Below are 25,661 nucleotides of genomic sequence, written 5' to 3'. Positions count from 1 at the left end.
ACAATGGAAGACATCAGAAGATTATTACAGAGAAATTCTGTTAGTGTAATATAGGCCAACTCAATAATGCTTCCCCAGAGCCTGTTCAGAGTGGCAGGATTCACCCCCCAAGTAAACTAGGTTAGGGATCCCCACTTGCTGGAGAGATGTGTGTGTGTGTGTGTGTGTGTCACACAAAGCACATCTCCAATAAGCGTCTAGGTTACACACTCATTAATATTGACACAGTTCATGTTTAGTGAAATTGGGAGAGAATGTGGCAGCGTGTTTTCCCTGCAGCTTACATACTCTTAAAGTGCACTGCCGTGTTATTCAACATAGTGCACGCAAGGAAAAATGTCTGCTGTTTACCCACATACGTCAGGCTCCTATTGTATCCACTTAACACGTAACATGCATGTGTAATGACATTTACGATGATAATAAATGAAATAACTTATCTTGAAATTCGGTCTGTGCCAGTTAGTTTTGGCACACAACACCTTCCTGACTTTGCCAGGTTTCCTCACATTTGTTTACCCGCATACCTCCAGCTGAAACCAAAATTACCTTACTTTATCCTTAACTACGACAAGAAGAGGGGAAGAAGAAAGACACGGCGCCTTCAGTTTGAGTGGATATATCCATTCCTACTCGGTGTTTGATGACAAAAAGACATGCATGGGATATAGAGAGGCAGCCGTCTTATGTTTTGTGACAGGTAATAACACTGCAACACTACAAGAGTAATCACCGGATATAAATTTCCATTCACCATTAAAGGATTCCATTAAAAGAGCTGGGGGACATTTGAGAAAGAAGGAATTATTTGCCTGAAACGCTTTGTTCTCATAAGCTCTGTCGGCATGCCACTAAATACAGTCTTATCTCGGCAAAGAAAAATGGGGAAAGCAACCGATTTCCCCTGCCGCGGTATATTGCATTCTCCCTCATGATATTCAAATAACTCTGTTTTTCAATTTAGATAAAAGCAGCCAGTCTGTGCTCGTCACTGAGGTTAATAGTCAAAGTTGACAGATAAGCCTCTGCCTTCCTCTGCTCCCAGACTTTTATTTACATAAAATAAGAATGTGGCATCACCTAAAGAAAATGTGTCCCCAAAGATATCCTGCTGTGCAAAATGCACTTCCCCCTGTGCTACTTCTTGTTGCATCGTTTGAGGAAATGGAAAGGAAAAAGACAAAAAAAAACAAACAAAAAAAACAGTATGGGGCAGAAATCCCTCTTTAATTCCTTATTTTACTTGTCTGTCATAACCTTCACTGACAGGCCATCTGACATGTCCTTGATTATTAAAGCAGGAAAGTTTAATGGTAGAGTTTCACTTAAGTGACAAAATGTTTTTGCTGTAGTTGTCTGTCTCTTCACATTATCTTTCCATCTCCTGATGCTCCCTTCAATGCTCCTGCTGTCATTTGAGATTGTAAACCGAGTCGTTTTCTGCTCACTTCTATTAAATTGCTGTGGATGGCCTCACTTTTTGATGTCCGGCTTTTTCTCTTTTTTTTTTTTGACAGGAGGCAGCTTCTTTTCTGTCTTGTTTTATTTGGAAGTCACAAATTAAATGTAAAATGACAGATACAGCATTGAATTATAAGACTGAAGTCTTCCCTTTAGTTTGCCCTTCTTTCTAACTCACTACGAGGCCTTTATAAGACCACATGTGAAGAACCTATAGCCACAAACAGACGCACATGGCCACTGCCCTCTGGGTGGCTCTGGATTACAATATTTAGCATGTTATCTGCAGATTGGCATCGTTAAGCAGTAGCGGTATTAACACTCATTTAAATAGCGAGACACAGCTCACAGCTGCCATTCGCCACTGTCGCTCTTAAGTGGATGATAAGCAGGCAGCAGATTGAGTGATAAAATTGGTATACTCATCCAGAACCTGCTCCCAAATTTGTGGAGGTGGAGAAAAAGGAAGGGAGGGGCTAACGCGCGGCAATGAGCTGCATAATTGAGCAGGCTTAAGCTGCCAGTTCGCTCTGTGTTCCTGCAGTACAGCGCCTCATGTTGAGATTCCATCTCAGTAATTCCCCTCTGAGATGGCAGCTGAAAGAAATAGCTGATAGCTGCACAGATCACAAGAGAAAACAAACCCCACTGTTCATCCTAGAAATGTGAATCCTGCAGCTCCTCCCTCCCGTGGTCGGCCTCATCACGTATGCCGAAAATCCATCATGGTCTCCCCTCCCTCCTCTTTCCTCACGATAAGCACTTTTCTCTCCTCCATCAAAGGCAGAACTTAGACGACGACACACAAGACTGTAATAAGTTGTAATCTGAAGGACATCTACCTCATACCTCAGAGCCAGAGATATAGGGTAGACAGGAGCTATGCCGATTGTGGAACGCACCACATTTGCAATTAAGATCCCCGGGAGCCTTTTTCAAGATTATTTAAATGTATAATTACAGACAGATTAATTACATTTTGCACATCAGTTCTGATTAGATGTGATGGAAACTTTGAGTTTAATCAACCCTACATCTCCTAAGGAGTTTGGTTTCAATTTGATGTCTGAGTTGAAATGAGTTCAGACGTAAATTAAGAACCAGATTCATATGACGATCATTACAACTTCCACTATTTGCTCATATTACTTTTATATGAAATGCAATAGAAAAGGGTGAAAAAAAAAAGAAAAAAAGATGGTTCTCTTGTGAGCTGTGTGAAATGTACACACTTGAAATAACTTCAGGCTCTCAGCGAAGTGAAAATATGTTCAACTGAATATTATTCTCAAAGGGTGTACAATGTAAATATATTCTGCTCTAATGAGACGGATGAGTTCAGTTTGTTTTGTTCAAAGCTGCCATACCTTGTGGGACGCAGCTTTTCTGTTAATGGTTTATCTGATGTTGCAAGAAGAACGAAGTGAGTCTTTGTAACTGATAAAAAAAAAAGTGTTGTTGTTGTGTGCTGATTTCAAATGCGGCGTCTCTGATCTTTGGGGAGTCAAGTGGAAGTTAAAGTTTTTGTCTTCCTTTTATTGACTTAAATTTCATTTTTCTTTTTCTCCGCATGTTTCTGCGCTATTCTCTTTCCCTCTCACAATATCTATACCTAACACCCTCTCCGTCCTCCTTATCTCTTCACTCCAGTGGACGAGGATACAGAGGGAAGCTCCCGGTCGGGTCGTGAGTCGATGTCCACCAGCGGTGACCTCATTGTGGGCTCAGGGCTGAACGGCAACCCCTCCAAAGATGACAGACGGAAAGATTGGGACAAGGTTGGAGGGAAGGAAAGGAAGAAACCTGAGAGGGATAAAGAGGAGAAAGACAAGGACAAGATCAAAGCCAGGAAAAGCATGCTGAAGGGCCTGGGCGATATGTTCAGGTAAGAACAAGACGGCGCTCAGCTCAAATTCCTAAACAAGCCCCCCCTCGCCCCCCACCCTTTTTTTTTTTTTTTAGCCACAAGCGCCAATTGCTATCTGCTTTATTTAATTCCACTCAACACGTTCGCCATTGGATCATACAGAATTTGAATGCATTCTCTGGATGTTGCCAGTGCTAATCAGGGACCTCTCTCCTTGAACCTTGTGAGATGGAGGGAGTGGATGGAGGGGAAGGGGGGGGGGGGTTATCGACCTCAAGGGCCTCTGGCACTTTTGAGCCAGATTATTTTTAATAAGGGGCAACATGTTTTATTCATAAACCCATGTGCACAACCCTCCTACCCAAACACGCTCAGCATTTGTTAACCAGCAGACAATGTTCAGGGCCCATACGGGTGCTAATGTGGGAGCTGTGATTCGGTTCTGGGGATAAAAGACCTTTGGAGATGATAAAATCAACTGCAGATTGGAATACTTGCGTGTGATTGGTATTCTCAGCGGCTGTCTCATCATGCGGGTTGCAAAGTTTTAGAGGCAGACTACCTTGGGAGGCCAAGAGAGGCTCCATGAGTCTGCTCTCAACAGCCCATAATATTCATCAATTTGAAAATAAATGTTCACAAGCGAAAGATTCAACATCGGTTTCATATCATTTAGTGATACTCACACCTGCTGAAAGTCTTTAACATTATGTTAGCACCTCATATACCCCAGAAAGTTGGAGGCAAATTTAAACCAGACACCTCTGCTGGCAAATGTAGTTGTTGTTAACTCAGTCTTTCAGCCTGGAATATAACACAGCACAGCCACTAATGGGCAAAAACACAAGTCCTACAGTAAAGAACTAATGTTGCTTTGGACCAAACACTGTGTACATAGACAATAGTAGGAGAAACGTGCAAAAAAACTGAAGATGAAAATAAACATCCTTCGGGTATCCATTCAGTATCCTCTGCCACGAGGAAAATTAGAAGGGGGGAGTCACATTAATTATTTCAATTCCGTGCACATTTGAATACGGCATAAATTAATGGTGGAGGCAGTGCGGGCCGTTATCGTGCCGTAAGTTGTTTTCATGTGGATTAGTTTAATGGGATTAGTTAGCGTATCGCGGCACACGGCTCGGTAATGAACAATAAAGACGACAAGTGTGTTTTGAGGTCACGATTGAGGAATGCGGGGAGCTTCCTTATCTTCCATTATTTTCACTCTTGTGGGTTTTTTTTCTTTTCTTTTTTTTTTACTCAACTGTCTTTGCATCCCGTGGTGTAAGTGCATAATGACTCATACAGACTCACATTCTGTTGCACACCAGGCGTGAGCACATATGTGCAGACGCACACATGTTCACAAGGATGCACACACAGAAATGTGGTAGGATCAGTAAATGAAAGAGGAAATTTGAGCCGCATTTCACACACGCGGTATACAATCAGCGCCGTTGGCAAACCTCTTCGAGTGGCCGCGTGTACTCGGCCCGATTGGTGGCTGCTGGGTGATCTTTAGTTGTGCACACCGGCCCTCGGCGTGCCCTCCTCGGCCTCATCATCGTTCTTCATTATCTTTGAGTGCCACTGCCACTTAAGATTTGGCACGTGGCAGGCCTCGCTGACACTCGCCCCTGCTCCGTGCATTTAACACCAGGTCCTGTGCCTCCTGAATGCAAAGAGGCAGCCTCCTGAAGCGACGTGTCTCTCCAGCTCTCATGCTTTGTCTCCCTTTCTTTCTGCAACTCATACTCCTTGTTGATACCTCAAACAATTTTCTACTTAAAACTGTGACAGCTCTCACACCCACACGTCTACACTGTCCTTTTTTATTCTCTCCCCGCTCCTTCACAATCCACCTAACAGGTTTAGAAAGTTGGAGATGGCAGGGAACTGAGGTGAGAATGAATGCGTCCCACTGGATACAATAACAAACTTTTTTTTTTTTTTGTAAAGAACCAAATGGAGCGATGTGAAATGCCTAGCGGTCAAAAGGGAGGAGAGGGAAAGAAAGTGAAAGATCTGCTGTGTGTCTCACTTTTAGCGATTCTGGCAAAAGTTTTGACAGTGATTTCAGAATTTTCCTGTGCATGAAAAAGGGTTTGGCTGACAGTAACTGAACACTCTCAGGCGTACGGATCACGGATAGAATTTACATTAGCAAGTTTCACATGTCGGTGTCTCACCATTTCATGAAAACATCAAAAAGACATCCTGATTGGGTTAATCCTTTGTAATGCTTGTCTCCGTGGTTTTCATTTGCATGAAATGGACAGGCAGGCACTCGCTTTTTCCTGCATTTCTCACACATGCATGTCTTACACTCACCTTCTCCCTCTAAGGAGATTTCAAGGAGTTTGCAGCGCGCTGCAATTTGAGCTCATTTGCATGCAGGCCTTTGGACAGCCTGATGAACGTGTAGTGCACGTCTACTTAATGGACAGCCTGATTGGGAGTGCATTAACATCAGAGCCAGGGGAAAGGAGGATGGCCTAATATAGGCAGCGAGAGGGAGGATAAAGAGAGAGACTGAGATAAATACTGTGAGTGCAAGAATGACTGAAAGTGTGCAAGTGCGTGATGGAAACAAAATTGACTGCCTAAAGCCCAAAGCAAAGACACTGCAGTGCACAACCCTGACAACCCTGCTTCTCTGGATTCATACTGTACTGCCTATAGAATGGCAGACTGCCTGGTATACAGTCCCGTACCGTCCAGTAATACATAGCTTATAATCTTATGAATGGATAACGATGTGCATGCATGCATAGGATAAAAATTGAGCCCAAGGCAGCTCGACATCACTGTTATTTAAGAATGTCTGTTGCATGCATGTATGACTGTGTCCACGTCTGCATTCAGTGGGAAGCGGGGAGTGCAAGGCGGTGCATCAACCCCCAAACCACTGTACGTGATTATTCATCTCCTTTCTAGTGGACAACATGTGATCGTTACTTTCTGATTCTATCAGTTTTGTTTAGATGTTGGAAGCTTTGCCCAGGGCCCTGTTAGCATTATAGCAGACAGTGATGTCTCAACCCTAGCCTGCAAGACTCCGTTCAACATGCCTAATGAGGTGTTGTTATCTGCTCTGTGACTGACTGACCTCCTCCATCAAAGACCCATCTCCCATCTCTTGATGCGTTTATTTGTGTGTGTGTGTGTGATCATGTTGTGTGTGAGCACTGGAAATACCAATTCTGTTTCATTTATTATAGGGCTGAGGATTCAATTGTTAATACAAAGTGAAAATTAATATTGTAAGGGGTTAATTAGACTCATTAGATGAGCATTTATGCATTTCTGCATTGCCGCCATCTGAATGTTGTCATGCATTCGTATTTCTAAATCTAGATTTTTTTTTTTTTTTTTCTGTGTGTATAAATGTGTTTTTGACAAGAGTGAGGAAAATGCATCATACTGTAGGAAAAGCAAACAGCAGCATGAAGGAGAAACAGGAGTGTGAAGGCTGCAAAAATGGAAGGCAGGGGTTGGGATGGGGAATGGGGGCCAGAGGGGGGGTGGGGGGGGGGATCGGGTGAGAAGGAGAGAGGGGCCGTGTGCACTGGAGTGAACTGGGGCACAGAGGGAGAGTGGGAAAGGAAGATGAAAAGGAAAGGGAGAGGGGGAATGAGAAAAGAAGTGAGCTTTTTACAGCGGCAGTCACGGCATCGTGCTACTGTCTGCCTGGAGGGAGGATTGAGGATCTCTGGCGATTTTTTTTTCTTTGTACATTTTTTGTGTGCATGTTAGCACGAGCATGTAAATTTGCATGTGCGTGAGTCTGTTATGCACGTTCACATTCGTGCGTATAGATGAAAAGACTGTGTTAATGGGCTCTGGCATCTCACCCTTGCTCGCCCACACACACACACACATACTCTTACCCCCCACCCTCCCCACCAATCTGATAAGTGGCATGCCTCACGCCGAGCCATCAACCGACACTGGAGCTCGGTGTGACAGCCTTGCCGCCCCCCTGCCCCCCCACATCCACCCTACATCACCCCTGGGACCTCGCCTACCCGCTCCTCCCTGTGGATGCAGCCCCACTCAAGGCTACATGGAAAGATGCAGGAGGGAGGGGTGTGGATTGGAGAGGAAAGCAGTGAAAGCTGGAGTGTAGGGATGCTCTCTGTCTTTTAATCTTTATTATTCGTGTGTGTGTGTGTGTGTGTGTGTATTTGCATGCCTGTGTGAGTATGCCTACAATATGGATACCACACCATGAAAGAATAACTATGTGTAGCATGAGAGTGGGTAGTTAGCGTGTTCCAGTGCCACTATGTGTCCATATGATTCTTTCTGCTCGTGTGGGTGTGAACAGCTGATGGCGGGTAAGCCGTTTTTATCATTAGTACACCGACATGGCACACACATTAGCCTGGCTTTTTATACTCACACACACACACACACACAACCGAGAGCGTGCCAGATGGATCAACATACACACTTTCTCTATATAACACACCCCTCCACCTTCCCCAACACACCCACAAACGCTCACATATGCTTGTAGCATTATACCACAGTTGATTTGGAGACAGCAATTAGCCGCCTCCACATGTGGGCTCTGACATCTGCTAAATGTAATCTGAGAGAAAATGATAATTGTTCTTGTTGCTCTGCCTTGCTCATCACAATGTCTGTGCTGAGGTAGTAAAAGTAAGCACGGGGCCACAGCATCAAGCTGTACGTGACAACAACTGGCAGCCGGAGTGATGTGACGAATGTAAGTAATGCAGCAAAAGATGATTACATGAAAAAAAAACAAAAAAAACGTAACACATGATTGGATGGTGACGCGAGAATAGACATCAGCTCAGTGGGGTGGTCAGTGGTCACAGAAATTGCTTTGCTAGTTTTCATATGTGCAAGGATTCACTCCAAGTGCTTATGAGCAAACAGAGTGACTTCCTGTCAGCTTTAGAGGCACTTTTGTGCCGCTGACCCTTTGACCACCCTGTGTAGCAGGCGAAAGTGAAGTCGGCCACAAATTTCCCCCCCGTCATGGATGAATATTTCAGAGGGAACTCAATAGTGAACTTTGGCAGCTTTTGGCAGCTTTTCCATGTGCAAAGTCATCCCTCAATATCACCTTCAAATGGCTGCACAGCTAAAAGAAATATCATGTCGCCGAGGGCACTGTACAGAGAGAGAGGGTCAGCTTTCTCAGCTTTCTCAGCTTCTCGAGGAAAAACAAAGGAGCACAAAAATGTCCTCAGAGTGTGACATCCCATTACTCTCCTGCCAATCATGTACCAGAGAGGCCCAGCAGGGGGCCAAACAACTAACAACAAAGTCCCCCACTGAGAAGATTAGCGCCACCGTCACAGAGTGCAGCGACGGGAGATGAAAAACAGTAAAACAACAAACTCTTCTGTACGCCAGGTTAAGTCAGGCACAGCTTTTGTGCCTCGTGTCAAGAATTAGATGTCACTGTCAATTTCTGGCAGGGTGAAGCATTTAGACGTGGGGAGAGGCTGAGTGATAGGATTAAGGACGGGGAGGAGAGGCTGCTTTCTGACTTTAACCACAATGCAAGAATGAGAGATGGCCGTTTCAAGAGGAGGGGGCGGTTAAGGGGGTCTGGCTGTCCGGCAGCACTTCCTCTGCTTTAGGCCACTCGATGCAAATGTAATTGGGCAGCACTGGGCCTCCATCAGACAGCCCTGGAGTAATTAGGTTTCGAATGATCATGCAGTGCTCTGAGATAGACCTTGAAGCATGGGGAAAAGTGAGGAGGCTGGTGTGTGCGTGTGTGTATGGGTGTGTGTGAAGACATGGTGTTGCACGATGGAGTTAATTGAATCTGAAATCTTGTTGGCCTGAAATGAGATCCACCGATGTCTCTCACGCTGCGTCTCAGGCAGAGGGCTGCAAACATGACTGAATTCATAAAGTGTGTTATTAAAGAGCTCAAATTAAGTGTAGCAGTGCACCCCTCCATACTCTACCAGGCCTATGACTACTAATGATCCAACCCCAGTGGAATCACACCCAGACCCACCAATAAAACCCCCCTTCTCTCCTCTTCTCTTCTTTTCTAACATGTTCTCCCCTCTCTTTTACGCTTCCTAACTTTCCTCCCCCTCTTTCTCCCTCTCTCTCCATCCTCTCTTTCTTTTCATCAACCTTGATGTTCCAAACAGAAACCGCCCGATGTTTCTTAACTTCCCCCCTCTCTGTTTGATATTTGTTTTTCACACTTTGAGACACTTTGAATCCACTTTGATGTTATTTTTTTCGCGCTGGCCCAGATCGCTTTGATCAATCAATGCAAGTCAACTCTCAGAGGACAGGCGGATTTGAAAATAATGAGAAAACATTAAGAGCACGTACAAGGATCTGAAAATGGCACAATCTCATTTTGTTATTTTAAATAGTACAAATGGGTCACTAATGCTGCCTGTAATAAACCACATTAAATGTATGTTTTGGTCTGAGGAAGGGGAGAAAGTAAACTGGTTTAGAGATGCAAAGCATGCTTGATATTACAGAGACAGAGGTGAGAAATGCACATGGGAGAACCTATTTATTTCCCCCTATGTGCTATGCAAATGAAGTGTGCTCCCTGCTACAGTAGGACTCATTGCTAGTCTGCTCAGCCATCTACCAGGCTTAGCATGTAATGAAATAGAGGCCTTTGGCTGAAATGACCTTTCCTATCCACTGAGTTCCCAGTTGCTGTTGTGTGCATACTCTTAACATGTGAGTGAGAAGATGGGTGGTGGGAGAGAGACAATCACGGTGAAGGCAAGGAAGAAAATAGCCAGGAAAATTGCTTTTGAATTACAAAGGTAATATCAATCGATGTTGAATTACACTTCTGATTTCCATCAAAGACAACCAATTAAAGGCAGGAACCGTATTCCTCTTGTTCTGTCAGTGTCTCTGACATGTGTTCGGCATGTAAAGTGAAATTGTCTGTTTTTTCTTCCCCGGTTTTCCACCTCTCTCTCTCTCTCCCCTACTCTGATCTTTTTTCTCTGTCTTTGGTGAGCGTGTCAGAGAAATGGAGATTCTTTTCGAGGCTGTATCAGGATTTCGTTTCTCCCTGTGTTTGTCGTGAAGGATTCTTAATTGGGCTCTCCCTGCCATATCAAGATGTGTGAACCAACCCCCCCCCACCCCCCACCCCTGCTAGTTTGTGAGTTAGGGAGGAGGGAAATGCAAGGCTGAAGCTGCAGATCTGCATGATATCTAGTTCAGCCTCAACAGCTGCAGCCATGTTGGTTATTTCTGTATCTTCTGACATCCAACCCCAGTGTTCATTGCCAGACCCGTAAGTAGCGAGACCTTTATGTAGTGAGGTGGAAGGTAAAGCTGGTACATTATACAAGGGTTAAATACAGGTTTCCCAATGTTTGACTTTTCATCAACCATGACCACAGTGCTTTCTTACCCTTAACCAAATGGTTGTTTGACCCCGTCCACCCAATCTAACCAAGTGTTTTCAAGAAGTCCTCCAACCTAAACAGCCAAACAGGTAGTTTGTCCCTACCCTCAGATACAAGCCATAGGAGTGTACTAGTATACTGGGCCTTCGTCATCATAGTAACAATAATACAATCCCCTATGAGTATACCAGCGGCAGGTGTATTGGACCTTCATTGTCATAATAACAATAATAAACATGCGATAAAGGTTGTGGAACAGCCATGGTTAGGTTTAGGAAAAGATTGTGGTTTGAGTTCAAGTAATTACTTCCTTAAGTTTAAAGGACCTGTAACAGTTTACAGTTACATTTATTTTGGAATTAAATTATGTAATCCTTATAAATGTAACTAGTTATTCCCCAACACTGTGGAGTATTGCATCCACTCGGGAAAATCTCTATATAATACGTCACCTGATTTCCTCGTTTGCTGCCATCATAATTACTACAGCCAGTAGAGGTTGCCTAAAGATTCCATGTAACTCTGGGTCGTGATCAGCTGCTTACACAGATGTGCTATGGGTTATCTTTTTCACAGGAGGACAGTCTCACTATTTCAGTTGCCTAACCTGAACTTTACTAACCTTCAGTCCAGATCCTGTAAGAAAGGAAACTGCCATTAAATATGATCTGGAGTTTTTCAGAGTAGTCCATCTCGGATTTCTTGTCTGGCGATAGCGTTGGTATATCAACTTCACCATGGTAGTATTTATTGATGACACCTTGGTTGATTTGTTGTCTCAATCTCATACCAGTGGTATTGTTCCCATAAACCCCACTGCTCCCTGACACAAAGAGGTTACTTCCTCTTCAATCGATTGTTTTCACTCTTGCAGTTTAATCTTTCCCAAATCCCCATGTTCTTCCTGTGCTATAAGGCAAACTCCCCTTTGTGCTGTAAATCAGTAAAGCAGATATTTCACAATATCAAATTCAATATGGATGTGAGTAGTGGCTGCAAATCCTCTTATTGATCTTGCTGCCTCATTTGTTTGAAGTAATTGTAGCACAGGTTTCTAAATGATTTCATGACTTGAAAAATGCTTTGTGCAGCATGTTTAATCTGACATACTTACAATCCTGTTCTCCTAATGTTTTGATTTATTTTGCCTTGGAGAACCAGAAGTTTCAACCAACTGTACAAGGCCAGTAGACAGAAGATGGGGAGTGTCCAGGGTTATTTATCTAACCCTGCCAGTGATATACAGCCACTATCCCTGAGATTCCATGGCATTCCTACTCTCTTTCATCCTCACTTTTTTCACAATTACTGTCACTCCCTCCCTCTTTCTTTCCATACATCCGCCCATATCTCTTCCCTCTTCCCTCCTCCTTCTCAGCCGCCCTGGAGATTCATTGTGGCATTGACAGAAAGACCTCTCCCGTTTCTCTCTCTCTCTCTCTCTCTCTCTCTCTCTCTCTCTAAATACTGGGAGGGATGTATATCATGGATCAGCGGACTCAAACACAACGCTTGGGCCGGTGTGTGTCCATGCTTGTATTTCAAAGCCTGACGTTTACGAGACAGAAAATCTGCTTCACTTCTTCCCTCGCCTGTCCTTAGGCGAGCATCTTGGAAATCAGGCATTTGAGCATCACAGAACACATCTGTCTCCAGACTCATCAGCATGTAAATTAGTTGGGAGACAATTGCAAGAAGCAGGGATAATCAAAACAAGTGAAGACAAGAAAGGAGGCCTGATGAGCAAACTTAATTTAAGAGGTAATCTTGTGTCATGACAATAATCATAAGGTATTTCCTCTCACCTACATGTCCTCGTGGGTTTAAGTTGTTGGAAGTGAGAGCAGTAGATGCATCAACAAACCTATTCTAAATCCGTGGAAGTCTCTGATTCCGATTCTAAAATTCAGGTTGCCTTTTTTTTCCCCCGCTGTGGTACTTTCACATCGTCAGTTGTGGCTGCCGTCATTAAAAGAGCTGAGCAGACTTTTGGCGGCTGTGTTTGCTGAATGCTGAGGTCTTTGTGTTTGAGGCGTGCGGCAGGAGCCTGGCTGAGGATACAGAGAGTGGCAGTGATCAAAATGGCCCATTAGGAATGCAGTGTGCCATGCTGTATCTAGGTCACAGCCTGAGCCACCTACTGTGGCTCTTCCACTGAGAAACCGCAGCGCTGCCCCCCACCCCCACCCCATCTCTATCCCTGTGTGTGTGGGTTAGGTTGGTTAGGCTTTAACCAAATGTGAGTGTGCATATGTACTGTATATGGTCATGGTGTGTCTGCTTCTGCATGGGTTTCGTCTGACCAAGGCATTTTTGCAACTTTTGCGTTTGTCTGTTTACGTGTACAGTTAGAGAAAGAAAGTGTGCAGGATGATTATGTGTGGAACAAATGTCAGCAACTCAAATAACACCACATTGCTTTTGCAGGATTGGAATGCACTCACATACACTCACTCACACACACACACACACACACACACACGCACACACACACACACACACACACACACACACAGCCTACCCCAACACCTGAACTTCCCTCCGAGCCGCTGAAGTGTTTCTATGTAAATTGTCCTTCAGAAACTCCCCACTCACTGCACTCATACACTTTAACAAATGGATGTATGAATGCGTTTGGACTGTTTATTTGTGTTGTAATGAGAGGCTTTAATCAGTGGTGTCAGGGATTTGAATCGTTCCTTTGAGCGTGTGTAAAAACACCCCTCCCGTCTTCACACACACGTGCGCGCGCACACACACACACAGAACTAAGTGATTTATGTGAAACATTAAAGGCAATCATGTTGGGCTGGGCCTCGTCCTTTGTATTGCACAGGCTGTTTGAAATATGGACAAGCCAAGCTGTCCCTTGATATACAGGCACACACATATAGATAAAACACACACACACACACAGATGCTTGTGTGTACCTGCTGTTGCTAAAATATGAATAATTGGCACGCAGTCTGACAAATGCATATTTTTTTTCCAGCTTGGAAACACACAAGGCCCACTCACATGCAAGAACTTTTAGATCTACATTTATAAACTTACATTCATACACACACACACACACACACACACACACACACATACACACGCTCTTATTCAGTTCAACAGTTGCTTTGATACTGATGTTGTTAGTTTAAAGGCAGAGAAAATCAGCCATTCACTCTGATGTAATTCCATCATCTTGGATGTTGCTGCAGCTCTGTGCGTCTATATTCTGTCGGCTGTCTGTAGCTAGAGAGGACATTTCTCAATAAGAGCGGATTAACTCTGTTACAAGAGTGTTGAAAATCTACCATACCCTCCTCCACCACAACACACACACACACACACACACACACACACACACACACACACACACACACACACACACACACACACACACACACACACACACACACACATATTCACATATAATGCCACAAACAAACAATGAAGTATCTGTAGGATGGGATACCACCCAAAAATAGCCTCACGGCTCTCTGTGACTGACCATTCTTCACACACATGTATTTATTTTAGTCCTCACCCTTCCTCTTCTCCTCCTGATGTTGGTGGTAGGTAAAAAGCTCTGTTTGTCTTTGGTTATCTATGTCTACTAACAAGTAGACAAGTGCTGGAATGCAGTTGTTGATCAGGCGATTGGACACACATACAGGCTTGAAAGAAAAACAGTGCAAGGCAGAAAGATAAAGTCTGACAGAGAAGTGTGAAGAGAGGGCGGGGGACAGATGGAGGGAGAGTAACAAAAATAACTGAAAATACTGACTGACACAGCAGGAAAAAAAAGATAAATCTAAGGATGAAAACAATTTTCTGAAAGGGTATTATAGCAACAATTTCTATGCATCTGTATTTCAGCCAGAAAATCTTCATTTCCATAGAATAACCTCTTTATGGTAAACAGGGGGGGGGGGGGGGGGGGGGGGGGGGCAGTGTTATTGCTTGAGAAAAAGACTGTCATCTAAATACAATGATCTGAGATGGGATACAATTCATGTACCTGCAAATTGTTTTTCCTTTTTCATTGTTTTGGTGCGGTGAAACGCCACGTAGAGCGTCACTGAAACCGAGTATTCTGAACGTGACGGTGTCTTCTTTGCTCAGCTGGGAGACCTGAGAGTCGCAGAAGTTTCTGGTGAGAATCATTTTGGCTCCATCTCGCCTGTGGCACCGTCCCCCTACTGGGGCTCGGCCTGATGTCATGAATAAATGCATGTCATGCCTCCACAGTGCGGTGCGCGCCGCTTTCCCACCCGGCATGAACCATTTCGACTCCTATCCCCTCTCCTCCTGTACCTCTCCCCACTGTTTTCACACCGTCGGTGGAGGAATTAGGGCTGGCTTCCCTCCAGAGCTGCAGCCAATCAACAAACCCCCTCCTCCTCCTCTACACCCCCTCCCTTCCTCAGGAGGAAATCGATTGGTTCAGTGTGCGCGAGCCTTTGTCCACTGAAGTGAAAGCAGAGAGATGTCATATCTTGCAGTGACCTGTAAGAGGCAGAGTCCCAGTCAAAAGGCAAAGGAATGTGCAACTGCATTAAGAGTTGTGTTATTTTATAGACACAATCCATATCATGAACCACTAGATGGTGTGTTTCCTAAGAGGTGTTACCCTATCCTGACATTCACTGATGAATCTCTGGTTGCTGTCTTAAGTAAAAAGCTTTTACTTCCTTTAACAGATGCGTCTAATAGTAGATTCTAGTTTAAAAGAAGTCTGGCTGAGCAGGGAAAGCGCTGACTGACATTACAGGTTGCAGGTAATGAGTTCCGCAGGGAAGAAGATAATTGTCTGGTGGTGGCTTGAAGCCGGAAGAATGACTGCAGAACATCCTCCCATACTTCTCTGGGGTTGGTGTCCCTGGAAACTGGTGGTTGGCAACATTAAGGCCACTCGATGATAGCGATGCCCCTTTAAGGCTTGTTAACAATCGCAGGGTCACAGTGTGATTCATAGGCAAGAAAAATTCCCTTTTGTCTTTCTCTGACTGTCTTATTGGATATTTTTACAAGGCTGTCTGTGTGATTCACCACAGGTAGAGAGTGTTTTCTCGCCACAGCTGCAACAACACTTGAGGAGGACGGACAAATCCAACAGCCTCACCTTCCTAACAAGGCACTATTAAAATTACATGCCACTGTCAGGGTTTTGCCCTGGATGCAGCGCTGTGTAAAAAATCATGCATCTCTTCGTATCGCCATGCCCTTGTTTGTGTGTGGGTGTGTGTGTGCCAGTCTTAACTTTCTTCTGTGTACTTTTAGCCATCAATAAGGTGATAATAATGTCTCTTGAAAAAAAGCTTATTTCTTTTATGGTGCTTTATGGATTATCACAATGAAATTATCACAATGGATTATCACAATGAAATCACAATGAAATGCAGAGGGGGGGGTGGAGGCATAGTTATTTATTTACTCCTTGACAGTGACAAATACAGTTTCAGGGGATGTGGGCTCAGGCACCACATCAGACGTCTGTGGGGGACTTTGCCCTGGGAGATTTGGATTAACTTTCAGGTTCGCCGAGCAGAAACCATAATGATTCTCTCTGTCTGCCCTTGAAATTATCCTCTCATCACTTACTCAAACTGATAGACTGATGCCGTCATTTTTTTTTTCCTTTCTGACTCACCTGTTCCATTTGCAGGTTTGAATAATATCAAAAGATGGAGCACCTCATATGACGGGTGGATGTTGTGAGGTTAGAGCAGGCGGCGGCCCACTACGTCTTTTCATTCACTTTTAAAACCCACAGATGTTAGAGGAAGCTCTCGCCGCTGTCCTCTCTCCCCAGGTTTGCAACTTCCTGTGAGCAAACCACAAAATTCCCCACAGAGGATGTCAAAACAGATTTGCTTCTCTCAAATCTACTCCGCAGATTAAATGATTGTAACAATCAAACTGGCTTTGAGGCTTTGCATAATTTCCTTTTTTTTCCCCCTCTGTGGAAATTCTGTCTTTGGTTTTTTTTTACTCCTCTGTTGTGCTGCAGCCTTGAGGTATTATTACCCTGTAAATCAATGAAGATGATGTATGAGGCATCCACTGCTTGTGGTATAAACCCTTCTGTTTTCAGTGATCTAAGATGATGTATCACATTGAATGGAGTACATATTTACTGACTTCTTTTCTAGCGAAAGCAGATACATACAGTAAAGCCCGGTCATACATTAAGCTATGTCTAATGTGCATCAGTATTTGAAAACATTTTATTTTATGAGACGCTGTCAGCGGATGCCTAAGCCACTGCACTTTGATTGAACACTTCAATTTTACTCTCAATGTTTCATTGCATCAGTGGCGATTATAGCATTAATAAAGCATACATCATATATGGCTGACACATGTTAGCGTATCTAAATGACGTTTAATGGCCAATCAGACATCATCAAGAGCAAACAGTGATGAATAGCACAGAGCAGCTCGAGCTGTGAATGCAGCCTAAAGGTCATATCTAGATTCTGTGTGCATATCACTAACCTACTGATCAAACCGGCATCTTACACAGCTGTTGTGCGTTTGCACTCATGTAATCTTCACCGAGTGTCCCTCTACCCAGGTGGTTGTGCGATCTACATCTCTCTTCCCATTTGTTCTTTGTCTTTTTTCGAGAGCCCCGGTGCATTTGTGTATTCATCACTCTTACCTGCTGTCTGCCACAGCGAGATAGATGCTTAGGAACGGATCATTAAACAGAGTTTCGGTCCAGTGGACTGAAGCAGTAGAAGATCAGAGCTTTATGAGGATGTAAATGGCTTATCATTGTTCAACTGGCTTGAATGGACACGTCCAGCTGTTGCTCAAATAGCGACCATTGCAAGTCAAATAGCTATTTAACAGAATAATCTTAATTCAGATGTCCACTTTCTACTTCTTCTGGAAAAAGGCTAGTGAGTAGAGGTTTTAGGTAACATGGTCTGCTGCTGTGCTGCATGGTCGAGAATGAGTGGTCGTGCTCAAATCAAATAGCTGATGTACTTCTGTGGAATCAAAATGATATTAAACAATACAATGAAAATTCCTAGTTTGTATTTTTACTGCTGTGCAACTGCATTCCAAAAAAACTGACTGGTCAGACCTTTGGACCAAAATAAGTTCTCCTTGCCAAACTGCAATGTATACTATAGGTACTCCATTGTCATTCTACCCATGAGTTGCAGCTGCCAATCAATATCTTATTATCAAGGCCCCAACAACCTCACTCTCAATACAAGTATCCTGCTGCCAGCCCTGATTAATGCCAATGTGCCAATACTGGCTCCAGAGTTTTCATAGAAACAAGTTTCTTTCTTCCCTCCTGACACAGATGAACTCAGAGTAATTCCTGTTTTTTATCTGATTCCCTTTGTTTCTCAAATGAGACACTTATCTCCCAGAGACAGGTGTGAAAGTCCAGACAGTTTGTAGTTTTATACACACACACTGGTGCTGCCGCGGCTCTCTCAGCTCTCTCCCTGCTGAGAAAATGTTAAGTGTAGAATTACTACATTGGAGTTTGTGCGTCATTGATGGTTTGGTGGCTAATCCTGTGTTCCACGATGGTCCCCACTGGCGGGGCTCAGGCTGTTCAAGTGAAGGGCAGAGCCATGTTGCCAATGAACCGGCAAGTGTCCCGAGCCTTCTAATAGCTCTGGTAGGATCGTCCCTTTCCCCCGCCTCCGCTTTGATGTGGGCCCTCCTTCTCAAGCCACCGGCGATGGGGGAATAGCCTTTCATATGGGAACTACTGCACGCCCAGGGTCCTGCTCAGTCTAATCCGCCAATATGTTCCACTATGACAAATCCCAAACTGTATTAATGTCGATCCAGAAGAAGAAGAAAAAATGCTGAAGGCAGAAGTTTGTCTCCCTTACGGTTATTTTATGTTTTTTTTTTTTTTTTTTTTTATTAGGTGGGGGGGGGGGGGTTGGAGAAAGGAAAAGAGGAAGGTGAATTTTCCTCAGGAAGTTAATGAAAGTCTTTGAAGTGAGGTGAGGGAAGCTGCCACCTGCCCTGGTGATAGATAGCAGGTTCGCTATTATAAGCATTCCCAACCCCCCGCCTAGAGTTTTATGCCTTACCAGAGCCATTTGTTGATTAATTAATCAGGTAATGTATGCTATCTGTGGTACAAAAGAACCCACATATCACTCCCTCTGCCTCCTCTGGGCTCCCTGCGCAGCCACAAACTGGGATCTCCCACCAGGCCACAGCACATTCAAAAGATTACACTTCCAAAGCAGCCGCTACCACAGAGAAGCCATTTGCACAAAGCTCCTGGCTGCTTTTAATGTAAAGTTGAATAATAAACATCTGTGAGGGGAAACAGTCTCCCATTTCATGAATTTATTCACTTCCACTGGCCCAAAGTCAACCTTGTCTGATGTGATTTTTTTTTTTCTGCTTTCGGAGAAAGTTTTCAAACTGTCAAATAAAGCTCAGCTCTGAGGAAGGTAAAAATAAACTGGGAGTGAAGCACCGTGGGGCTGGGAGACTGCAGAGCTTAAGGCTTCCTCCTGTCCCGTCGCCTCAAATTGAACGGGACTGCTCAAAAAAAAAAAGCCCACGTGCAACATCATAAACAAAGTCAGTGTGTACAATGCAGGAACATCCAGTTACATTATGTTATATAAACACTCAATAAAAATCCAGTCCTTTACTGTGATTATATTTATTGAATTTCTTTTCACTTGCGGCCAAATGCCCTCATGCCCGTACACTTCCTGTTATTGCCTTGTCTTTACAATCATCATATTTGTTCATATAAGTGGCCTGGTTTCCACCGGCTTGACATTCAAAAGTCAAAAATCAAACCAGCAAGGTTTGCAGCACTTAAATTGTTTATTGAGTTTTCACATTTGAAGCCAGTAACGTGACAGTAGTTCAAAAACATAAAACAGAAATGAATGCACGTTCTCATTTCCAGTAGTTCCTTGTTTAAAAGAAGTTAGGTTTCCTGCTCAGCATTTCAGTTCATTTAACTGTCAATGTTTCCCCGATTCCATCGGAACATTCTCAACTTTTCCTCAGGCAGTATTTTAGCCAGATACTGTTTCTGTCCTGTCCTTGTGTAATCTCTCTATCATTGCCAAGATGCATTTCAGAACAGTTGAGATGATATGCAATCAAAACAGGATTGCATATCATCTCCCCCCCCATCTCTAATCATATTCATATTGTCATATTGTACTGGCTTTTTGCCTCCAGGTCACCTCATATCCTCCAGCAGTTGCCGAGTGCCTTGTTCTCTGCTTTTGATTTGAGATGTAATGAAAAAGTGAGTCAAGTTTTCCCAAACCTCCACAGTTTGTACCATCCTTCTTCTAAGCTTTCAATATTTACCTTTGAATCTGACTTGGTTTTAATTTATGGTCTTTGTTGAGCAATTATAAGCATCCACCATAACCTCAAATACAACATTCATGTCTATGAAGTGACCGATCCTCGCCTCTTTCATAAAATAATCCCTCTACTGCAATTTTCAAGGTTTTGTTACAGTCACCAGCGTGTATCGTCATGGTGTTCAGGTGGTTTCGTTCTGCATAGACTTATTTAATTAGGCTTTGCAGGTGCATATGAGAACCACGCACCATGTATCACAGAGGATACAGTAAAGTTGAATCTGCTCTATATGGTGTACAGATGTGCGTCTATGTCCATGTGCAAAATGACCATCATGTGCACTTCCTGGATATCTGTCTGTAATACTTCCTTTTTCTGTATCCTGCCGTTTAGCACTTCCTCCACAGCTGGCCTCATTGTGGAGCAACAGGAAATGACATCACGCTTTCATGATATTGCCTTTTCCTGTTCTTGGTCTCATCAGAGAGTTTATCTTTTATCCCTAAATTCTATGCACATGTATAAAGTTGGCATCTGATCTTAGTGTTATGCACAAGCACATTGTTGTGAATAATAAAGTCTCGGCAAGTGGAGTTAGACAATATGTGTGTGTGTTTTTTTGTGAGTGTGGAGCCCTGTAAATGCACTATACCCCTGTCAACTGAATGCATCCTTTCTATTTTCTATTCCTCATCATTTTCTCACACCCCTCACACAGCCAGAGTCTCCAGTCATTTATTTGCCGAGCACCGAGCTCGGCCGACCAGAGGAATTTACGATCATCGGCTTGGCTTATTCTCACCTCCTGTAAAGCTGTCACGGATTTACTGCCACCGGTGTGTCACTCCCGTCATTAAAATGTAAAAGTTTGCGACACCGCCTAGAAAGTTACAAATGATGCCACTTCCTTCACCTACATTTTGCCCGGGTTGCAGGTAGTTTGCTCCCTCCGTGCTCAAACTAAATCATGAGCTGCCACCGCTCCCCTCACTCTGAGTAAACTCTACAGCTGAGGGAGGGGAGACGGGGAGCTCATCCCCTCTTTGAACAGGGGATGAATTGACAAGCTAATAATAAGCAAAAGGCTAAGGCTAGGTTAACAGCAGATATCTGCAATAATATTTGATCACAATGTTAAAATAAATTTTAGCCCATTTTCCAACACCGCCGATGAGAAGCCGACTTCAATAACTTCAAAAGTAACAAAGCATTGAACAACAGGCGCATCCCAGCTGGGTTAACCACTTTGTTGTGTCCTCTTGGAAACACTTCTGTTCTCATTTCTGTGTTTGGTTGTGTTGTGTGTACTTTCAGCGATGATAGAGATGTTTTCTATTTGCTTGTGTTTTGTTCAGCTGCAGTGAGCTGAGCTCTCCCAGCCACTGACTTTACTATCAACACCGCACACTGAATCCTTTCTGCTGTCCTGGATGGAGTCTTGAGTTATTTTCTGATATGGCTTGCTGCATTTTGATTACATTTATATGAGGAAGGCCAAGTTCTTCTTCCAATAACCAATGGGTGCCTAGGGAGACTCCTGAGCTGTTTCCCCTCTACAAACCCAATCTGAAGATTTTGACAGTTTGACACTTTAATTTCCTACTGAGTATTTCAAATGAAATTCCTGGACAAAGGAATATACTTGCTGCTGTAAAAAAAAAGAAAGTAAAGCCTGGGCCTCAATTAAATCCACTCTGCCCTTCTCTTTTACTCAGGTTTGTAAAGCACCGGAGGGATGAGCGGCCAGGGGACAGGATGGAGAGGAAGAGTTCCAGTAAATCTAAAGCCGAGGACATGCAGGCGTCAGAGGAGGAGACCCTGCGGATGAGGCTGGAACAAGAGAGGTGAGTGCTCCAACAGGGCTTTGGTTGCTAAAAGCCTAAACAATTAAGGGGGGGGGGGGCACTGCTGAAAGGAAAATTAGCAAACTACCTAATTAACAAAATGGTGGAGCAAGGTTGGGGAATTCTGGGAAAGCACTCAGATGTCAATTTGTGAAATGTCCTTTTTCTTTTATATCAGTACATTAAATAGATCATTTATGGATTGTTGTTTCCTGTGCCATTCAGAGGCACTGACCTCCTAATGTTGCTCGTAGGCCCCTGTGGATTTGGCATGATTGAATGGCGCTCATTATAATGGTGAAATCGATGTAGCTCCGCATTTGTCTTCTCCTGCAGCTCTCCCAGGTTGTTAATCGCTGAAGAATATGCAGTTCCTTTCTATCCAGCCCTCTTGGCTCCGTGTCCTCTGGTGTTTGTGGACATCAGGACGTCCAGAAGAATTAGGCAAAGCATTGGTTTTGCCGTGTGCGCCTCATCCCTCACAGACAAGCCCCATTTAATTCTCTCCAGCAGGGAAGACAATATTGGTGGCAGGGTGGATGAAAAGACAGCTTGCTGCCTCCATTGTTCCCCACCAGCCAAATGAACTCAGTAATCAAACTGCGGTTGGTAATGACAGCTAATTGAATAAAAACAATAGGGCTTGATACCACTCCCTCTTACAGCGAAAGAGAGAGAAGGATGGATGGCTGTCGAAAATGCACAGTAGCACAAACACAAACAAAGTGTGAGCACAAAAAAAAAAAAAACCCTCACAAAGGGGCCTCTTCCCTGCTGAATGGAACATCTGGAGGCCCTACTGAAAAAGCTGTAGCCCCTTTCTTGTCGGTATTCAGCTATGACTCGCAGTGATGGTCCTCTCCGCTGCGGATGCGAAGCCCTCTGGCTGAGGGCCCAACATATTTCCCTCGGTGCGCCCTGGAGACCAGCGGGCCTGGCTCTCCATCCAGATCTGTCCCCCCTTTGAGCAGCTCCCAAACGACTGTCATGCTAAGCAGCAGAATCAACACAGATGCACGGTGGGCATGAGATATGTGGGGTACGCGTCCACAACCCTCGCTTTTCCCAGAAACACGCAAACTCTATTTAAATCCTACTTCTTTTTCTTTCACTGCTGTCAACCAATTTCTTTGTCTGCTGCTTTGTCTTACAGCACATTCTCTTTCCCGGTCTTGTTTGTGTCCGTTCTGCATGTGTGAGCCCCAGTCCCAGCTCCCTGTGCTGGAGAGCAACCTAATTCTTTCTTTTTGTACCTGTTCCCAAATCCCATCACTCAGCTAGGCCAGGATTGTCCCTTGTTTAATGGAAAGGGAATCCTGAGGGAAATGGCAGTGGGTAATAATAAACCAACCTGCCATGAAGCCAAGTCGATATTCAAAGCATTAGGGTTCAGCAGGACGACAGCTCAGAAATCCATTACTTCTTGTATTTTTTGGTTGCACTACTATATTGCACTCCCAGGGTGCTGCACTTGATTGTCGTAGGTCCCCGCTTAAGGTACACACTCTGATTGATTACACCGCTGCCACGGAGACGGGACCATTTCAGAGTGCGTTTATGAAATTATGGATCGGACTGTAACAGGTTTCTGAAGCTGGCAAATCGTCAGCCGGCACAACGTTGTCCGCGCAACCCGGGGATGGGCCGCAGCCAAACTCCCAGCTCGGCTGACATTAGCGATCATTAATTCAAGCAGACGGTTTTGACAGGGGCTTTTAGCGATTCAAAATAGGAGTCAGCGGAGAGGTGAGACAGATTAATTCATAAAACCTGCCCTCTCTGCCCTGCAATAAGGCAGCTTTGGTTATATATTTAAAACTATGACCTTGATATGATTCATGCCATTTACGGTTCGGCCTGCGGTCCTAACAGACGCAAGGAGTTTATTTTGGGTAAAAATGTTGCCCTCATTGATATCTTGTCAGCCTCTTATGGCAGCTCCACTGACAATGATGGAGAGGAGAGTGCATAAAACTTTTGACTTTATTACTGGAGCACAGTGCAGTGCATCGGCTTGATGAGGAGCGGTTATCAGCAGCATTTGTTTTGCTAAAAATCTGGCAGGTTTTTATACAGCTCCTGTGATTGGCTGTTTCATATCTCATCAAAGCAGCATTAGATCCCGTGGTTAGGCTGCTCTAAACCACTGTTCAACCCAGCAGTGGGCAGCCATTACTCTGGTTTCTTTATGCCTGTGGACAGCACCCGAGACACCCCTATCTGATTGGCTCATGTTGAGAGGACTTTGCAGACAACAAGCTCTCTGATTGGACCCTGGGTGGGTTGGAGAGAAGCCGTTTCTGTGGCCCTCATTCACGTGAGGCCGCTGGGGAGAAGAGAGAGAGAGAGGGAAGGAAACACAGGGCAGGTGGTGTTGGTGGAGCTTCTATCAGTCTCCGACTTATCTCTGCACATGCTAGCCCTGAAACTATATTTTCCTGGCCAAAGTGGGGAGCACACAAAGACGACCTGACAATGTTCCTTCCTCATTTTCCGCCTGAACTGAACTTCATTCTCTCTGTCTTTCTCTGTGGCAGCTGATTATGATGTCCATTCTCTCTTATCTGCTTGGCTCCGGTTGGCTTCTAATCAGCAGCCAGCACTCCACTGCCACTCTCCTTGTTCCCGTTTCCCAGACCGCAGCAGAGCACATCACTGACTCTTTTTTTTTTTTTCCTCAGCAGTGGCCTGCTTCCTCCTGTCTGTTGTTAGACTTCCTGCTGACTCTAGACAAACAAAACTTGAGAAGTGTTTCAGGAGGTCAGTCAGCACAATTCATATTTTGACAAACAACAAACATGGATAAGGTCAGAGACTTTGGTCTTTTATTATAACACGTTCATCGTACAGAGGCTTAGCGTGTCCAAAAAATAAAGCAGTTTTCCAAAAGGCAGATTTCTTCCCTTTCTGTTTTTTTTTTTTTTTTTTTCACAGTGATTGTGGCACCAGCGTTATCATTCCACTTTGTCAAACCATCTCATTATTTCAGTATCCTATTTGAGCTCATTTGCATAGTAAGTTCAAAGGAAGCTACAACTGGCTGATTGGGAAGTGTGATTACATTTGTAATTATATTGATACCTACAGCAAGTTAATGTGATTATTAACACTGCGAATTAACACCACGAAACTTGGACAATTATCTCTGTGATTGTATTACGCTCTTATGGGCCCGTGTGTCAACACACACACAAAAAAAAAAAAAAAATTGGCTATCGGAGGTTTGTGATTCTGCACAGACAGCTGCGCGCAGAGTCATTTACTGCACTTTGATTAGATTCAGATACGTTCTGCCCTCCATCTGCACTTCAGAACAATGGAACATGTTTTGATGAGGGGGTATTGAAAAGAAAGATCTATTCAAGGCAGCTGGATGAGAAAGTTAGAGAGCAAATACATTCTGTTTCATCCACCGCGGTAACAATGCATATTGAAGAGACAGGCTTTCAAACTTCTAAGTGTGTTGACTTCAAAATGAGTGTCTGAGAGTACAGACACCCCCCCACCCACCCACCCAGCCCCCTCCAAGCCTCCCCTTGGGGTAGATTAAACACTGTCAAGCATATGGAGGAGTCTGCTGTCTTCGTCGGTCCAAAACAACAGCCCTGTTGGATAAACAATGAGATTTATTCAGCGTGGAGAGGCAGGGACTCGTGGTAAGCTGACATGTCGCTACCAGTCCACACCAGGCTTCTCATTCTACCTATATAATATGTTAAAGCAATTACTTAATGCAACAGTCTTCTACT

General features: G+C 44.1%; 1 protein-coding gene across 1 annotated transcript in view; it reads left to right on the top strand.

The window, feature by feature from the left end:
• The window catches only part of LOC111228205 (partitioning defective 3 homolog), a 368,887-nt gene that overhangs the window by 264,426 nt on the left and 78,800 nt on the right, over nucleotides 1-25,661 (top strand). The window contains exons 20-21 of the mRNA XM_022754021.1: nucleotides 3,112-3,346; nucleotides 21,784-21,912. Coding sequence (XP_022609742.1) covers nucleotides 3,112-3,346; nucleotides 21,784-21,912 — 364 coding nt within the window. The remainder of the gene's footprint in view (nucleotides 1-3,111; nucleotides 3,347-21,783; nucleotides 21,913-25,661) is intronic.

The sequence above is a fragment of the Seriola dumerili genome, unplaced genomic scaffold (genome assembly GCF_002260705.1).
Source record: "Seriola dumerili isolate Sdu_G_001 unplaced genomic scaffold, Sdu_1.0 BDQW01000216.1, whole genome shotgun sequence".
Lineage (NCBI taxonomy): Eukaryota > Metazoa > Chordata > Actinopteri > Carangiformes > Carangidae > Seriola > Seriola dumerili.
The sequence above is the reverse complement of the archived record's forward strand: the minus strand, read 5'-3'. Positions and strand labels throughout refer to the sequence as shown.